Source organism: Neovison vison, chromosome 1 (genome assembly GCF_020171115.1).
Source record: "Neovison vison isolate M4711 chromosome 1, ASM_NN_V1, whole genome shotgun sequence".
Taxonomy (NCBI): Eukaryota; Metazoa; Chordata; class Mammalia; order Carnivora; family Mustelidae; genus Neogale; species Neogale vison.
This window is the reverse complement of record NC_058091.1, coordinates 210290568-210296567: the sequence shown is the minus strand read 5'-3', so window position 1 is coordinate 210296567 and position 6000 is coordinate 210290568. Positions and strand designations below refer to the sequence as shown.

General features: G+C 41.3%; 1 protein-coding gene across 1 annotated transcript in view; it reads right to left on the bottom strand.

The window, feature by feature from the left end:
- Positions 1-623: 623 nt before the first annotated feature.
- Positions 624-6000, bottom strand: part of ACOT12 (acyl-CoA thioesterase 12) — a 47900-nt gene continuing 42523 nt past the window's right edge. Inside the window, exons 12-15 of the mRNA XM_044266189.1 lie at positions 4768-4901; positions 2776-2904; positions 1427-1553; positions 624-952 (exon numbers count right to left, since the gene is read on the bottom strand). Coding sequence (XP_044122124.1) covers positions 803-952; positions 1427-1553; positions 2776-2904; positions 4768-4901 — 540 coding nt within the window. The 3' untranslated portion in view covers positions 624-802. The remainder of the gene's footprint in view (positions 953-1426; positions 1554-2775; positions 2905-4767; positions 4902-6000) is intronic.

Sequence of the window (6000 nt, the reverse complement as noted above, 5' to 3'; positions counted from 1 at the left end):
TAAATGCTGTCCTGTAGAGGAGGCCAACTTGACATGTGCTGGTTTGTCCTAGGAGTTAAGACAAATCACAGAGTAGAATAATGAATCTTGAAGTCTGGGGTATAAAGTGCTAGTATAATGGTTATGAAAGAAAAGCTCCGTTAATACCCTCTTTCTCTGTGATATCACATTTTGCAGGTACTTTTTGTGTGTATATATAGCAATAGATACTAAATTGGTCAGCCACCTTGAATATATGTGAAATGACACTAGTAAAGTAGCTCCTATTACTGAAATGGATTGAATTCCATTATGTTTTAATGTCTTCCTAATTTAAAGCTCTAAAACATGTAATACATCTTGTCAGATGCTTGTGACGTACAGATATCTGCCGTATATAGAATAGTCCCACACTATTAATCAACTAGCCAACTTACCATTTTTGATTTTAAAAATTTTATAAAATTTTAAACAGAACACATGTTTCATCTCTGTAATGTAAAAGTGCTTATGATCATTTTAAACCGTATTTGCACCATTATATGGTCCACACAAAATTGCATATGGGCCATTTCCACTGCCCGTGTCCCCAGAAGGGAGGAAAGCCACAGATGATCTAAAACAGTGTTAAAACTCTTCTAATAATACAATCCAAATCACTGATATTTGACCTGAGACAATTTTATTTTTTAACCTCTTACTGCCTTTTGCTTAAGCCAAAATTAAATAATTTTGTGGCCCCAAATCTTGCCAGTTGTCAGGGCTAAGTGTACTTGGAATTAAAGGTGGGAAATAAAACTACAGGTAATTGAAAGTTTACCGTTTAAAATATGTTTATCAATCCATCCTCAGTAGCATTCTCTAAGAATTGTATACAAGAGGCTGCTGTTTCTTCGATGGATTTTGACCAGCCACCAAGATTTCCAGCAAAGTAAGGAGAGATACTAGCAGAAATCTGGTTGAAGTATGACACCTGTCTCAAAAAGAAAATACATTATTTTAATTGTTTATTGACTGAGACTTTTCCAAAAAAGTTTTGGGTTTTGGTTTTTTTTTTAAGGTTTTATCTATTAGATAGTGCACAAGCAGTGGGAGTGGCAGGCAGATGGAGAAGGAAAAGCAGTCTCTGCTGAATAAGGAGCCTGATGCGGGACTCCATCCTAGGGCCCTGGGATCATGACCTGAGCAGAAGGCAGATGCTTAACCCACAGAGTCACCCAGGCACTCCCAGAAAGGGAGTCAAGCAGGGATCTGAATCCAGTTGGTATAGGGGAGGCTATGGTCCTGACCTTCTGGGGATGTTCTGGAATGGAACTAAAAGGATGACCTCAGGATTCTCCTGATGCGGACGCACATTACAGAATTACACTTAACTAGGAAATGTGGGTAAAAGATTTCTCTGTATCTGTAGGAGCAAATTAAGGTGCAGATGTTTCATCAAACTTACGGTACAGGAACTGCTGTCGATCGCATGGATGAGAAATCCCGCACAGATGATTTCACTTCTCATGTACTGTGGAGAAGGTGGGACCGTTGGTAGAATAACGGATTTCACTGCTACCATGTAACTGTCACTGAAAAATGAAAGGACATTCTCTAAGTTATTGTGAGAAATGAAGGATAGTTGTTCGAAAACAAATTCCTGCAGTGAATTCCACTTATTTATATAAGTAGAAGTGCAACTATGGAGACCCCTCTCCTAGATGAGGGCTCCACACATACCTTCTCTAAGGCTACCTTCAAGTGTAGGGAAGGGTAATAAGGGCCATAGGTGTTGTCTGCTGAAGAATTAGTTATACTTTGCATAACTCCACAAGGCTGGAGTCAAGTTCTAAGCATGTTTTGTTACACCCTAATGGGTTGTAAGGACCACCCTTAACAAATGTTAACATTTTGCTGTGTTCACAACTTTTTATAAATATATAACACTGACATTAGCAAATGCATGTACAGATTTTTTCAAAAATGCATCTTATAAATATCGGCCTATAATCTGGTTTTTTGCCTACCAGTAAATCTTTGGAAATATTTCTGAATCAGTGCCTCTATAGCTGCTTCAACCTTTTTAATGATGGCATAGTACTCTGCAGTATGGCTCTACCCTAATTTATAAGACGGACCTTCAGTTTATTTCTCTACCTTTTGTCAAATAAATAAATACAGTGATATTACAATGAACATCCATGTGTGTTCCTATGCACACATGTGTGTGATATATTTCCACAGGCCAGCTTTAACATTGGAAATTATGCCGGCCAGTTCCAAGTGTAGCCCTTAAATGTCTGAGAAGCTTCTACTGCTTATTTCTGTGACTTCTTAGGACACTTCCTAGAACATAGACACCATGCCCAGAGAAGTCCAATGCCCACAGAGAAGTCAGGAACAAGCACTCGAGTGAACAGCCTTAGCTGGCAGCCAGGCCTTTTAAATGTCTAGCATAATTGAGCCTTTGTAAATTCTAAACCGCTCCTGATGTTTTATTTGGCAGTCACTGCATTTTTACTGATAATGGAATATTCTAAAGATTTGCTAACTATCAATGTGACGTGTGCATAGGAAAAGGAAAAAGGCAAAAGGAAAAGGAACTTCTTCAGGAATTGTGCACAGTGCTTTGCACACAGGTGGCATTTAATAAATGACTTTTAAAAATAACTAAAGGTCCATCTAGAAGAAATTCAGATGAACCTCATTCAAGACCAGAAATGCCAATATTGCCTTCCTTATTTTCGTATCAACTTTTTCATTCTACTCTCTTCTACAAAACATCACTATAGCACTTGCGTTGCTCATACTCACCCATCTTCGAGAGGCTTTCTTCGTGATACAAGCACTACCAAGTCTTTGGGCTTGTCACCATTCACTACAGGACAAGTGATATGATATATCTGATCAGCTTCGCTCACCCAGTCTATGACTTCACAGGACCTGTATAAATACAACAGTGAAAGAAAGGCTACACTTTCCCACCTGCTATGAATAAGGCATTCACTTCTTCTGTTTGTTTGCAGAACTATGTTACTGAGGCCTACATTCACTCTTCTGTTCACATAACCATCCTGCCAAAGCCGGCATTATTTCTCAAAAAGTCTGTCTTTAGAAAGCTGTTTGGTCTGCAGGAATAATTATGCATGTGATGGAGAGAATGCTGGCCGTGTGATTCTAAGGTCACTGCCCTCCACACTTTGGAGAAAGGCATTTATAGTTGTTTTCCACAAAATTATTTGTGAATGATAATAACATCTGAAGAGTGACTAATTACGTGGACAGTCAGCAAAGAAGGACTTGTTAGATAAAGGAATATGGTATCCTGGAAAGAGCACCAAGTTCAGAGTCAAACAACCTGTCTTTGAGTCCCAAATGTACACTTCCTATCTACGTTATGTTAGGCAAGTCACTTTATTTTTGTTTTCATTTGTAAAATATACATAGTAACGATGGGGTTGTGGTGAGGATTAAATAAAACCCAGGGGCATCTGGGTGGCTCAGTAGGTTAAAGCCTCTGTCTTCAGCTCAGGTCATGATCCCAGAGTCCTGGGATCCAGCCCCGCATCGGGCTCTCCGCTCAGCGGGAAGCCTGCTTCCCTTCCTCTCTCTCTGCCTGCCTCTGTGACTACTTGTGATCTCTGTCTGTCAAATAAATAAATAAAATCTTTTTAAAAATTGTCTAATGCAGGGTATCAATCATAATCAAGTTTAGCCATTTTATTTTTTTTAAAGATTTTATTATCTGAGAGAGAGAGAGCGAGAGACGAGAGGGAAGAGAGTCAGAGGGAGAAGCAGACTTCCCACCGAACAGGGAGCCAGCCTGATGGGGGACTCCATCCTGGGACTCCAAGATCACGACCCGAACCTCAAAGGCTGACACTCAAACGACTGAGCCACCTGGGCCCCCAAGTTTAGCCATTTTAAAGATGAGCCTCTATCTCATCAAGATTAGGAAGTAAATGGTAATGCTTGATATAACAGGAAGCCCATCTCACCGATCCCCCCCTCTCAGCAAGACGCCCAGTGAGGGTATCTCACTGGTGCCATGGCCCCGGAGCTGGGACTCCTCGGAGGAGGAAGGGGCATGGCTTGAGTGCAGTCAGACCCAGCCGGTGCAGGTGGCAAGGTGCACAGCCTGTGTACTCCAGGAAAGAGGTGAGAATGGCGGAGGCTGGATTGGGTTGCAGGAGTCAGGAAGTAACAGCAGGAAGAGGTGTAGGCTGATAGGAGCGGGCCCTGATCAGACAGGAAAAGCAGGAAAGAATGCCTCTGACTTCAGTATCATCCAGCTGCCCCTCAGCTTCTCACCAGGGAACGCTGCTTCACAGACAGAAGGAGGAACCCCTCATGAAATACCAAAAGAGGGAGGTAGGGAAGGACAATTTTGACAAACACTTCCTCGAGAGCAACAAAACTGGATATTAAAGTACAAGGGTGTGCAATTCAGAGCCTGATGGATCTGGGTTCCAATTCGGGTTCAGTTGCTTAGGAAAGCAATCTTGGCAAGCCCCAGAACCTCTCTCTTGTTAAGTGGAAATAATACCAAGCGTGGCGTTGTCGGTAGGATGACACCAGATGTGGGTAAAGCATGTCAACTTGATGGAAATGATAAATAAATGACTAAAATAATTTTTGTTTTTTTCTCAGTAGCATGGGATGCAGTTTTCAGTGCAGTGCAAGTTTTAAAATATACTCTTTAACTTACAAACAATGGGTCCTATGTTGGGCAATGAAGATGGATTGCAATATGGAGGCTGCCCTTTACATGATGTCATTGAAGAAAATATTTTAAATAATTCTTACACATAATGGGGATCCCACATAGGTCTCTTGGTAAAGTCAGACAGGAGATGATAAGCCACATGTGCTGGTCTTTCCACGTGCTTTTCAACCCAAACAGATAAAATGTCATGCTCTTCCAGGGTATATATTTTTATCTAAAAGATAATAACAAGCAAAAAAACAAATTACAAGAGAAAAATGGATATTTCGACTTTAAAAACCACACAGAGTCATACGCTGATTGAACCATCTAAGGCATTTTGACACCTGAATAACTAATGAAGCCAGACACTGGCAATGTTACTTCAAACGCTTGGGTGTCTAGAACTTGGACCAGGACGTTATCCTCTGCGTCCTCTAAATAATACGGGACTTGGGTTATTTAATTATTGTGCAATAAGATTTCTTTTGAAAAATAAAAAAATGTAAGGCTTTCTCTTTTTATCTCTTTGCGATGTTTCCCTGCCTCCACCCAGCAACACCACAGAAACAGCTTTAGGCTGATAGGCAAGTCAGTGCTTCACCTCCCTCCAGGACCTCAGACACTTTCCTAGGATGTCAAGCATGCCAAGGGGACCTAGGAAGCAAGCCACCCACCGCCTCCAGAACCAACTCAACCTTCCAAAAGGGTTGCTGAAGCACCATGCTACTTCAGCACAAAGCGTTCTTTCATTTGCGAATCACAAGGGCCCATCCTCCTGAGAGGCCAGTTCCTGGGTTTCTAATGTTGTTATTCCTAAGATAAGAGGACGCCTGTCTTGGGAGCCATTTGACATAAACAGTAACATATCCCCTATTACTCCAAACTCTCCTGCTATTGCACTTTTGCTAATAATCAGAGATACGTGCTCAGCTAGGAACACATTTCTATCCTGCCCATTTCCTCCATCTCTTTGAGGGTGCTTTGAAGTTCGTGTTGAAATGTGCCATCTTATAATCATCCCCATGGCAACAAGCTGTGAGAAGACAAACAAACAGAGGGTTAAGACTTCACTGCAGGAATCAAGCAGATGGACAAGTCAGGCTGTGAGGGAGAAAACCTTTATTTAAACATAAACATCTTCAAGAGGAGAATGAAGAAATAAGAAATTGACTAAAGGCAGCCTAGAAAGAAAAGGAGTGGCTATCTTTTGACACCATTCTACCTTCCCAATTGACCTCTGTGCCAAGACTGTCTTTTAAACTAAGCACACAAAGGAGGACATGTCCTGGGCTGTGGACATGTATCAAACAGAAAGCCATGAATGGGGCTCA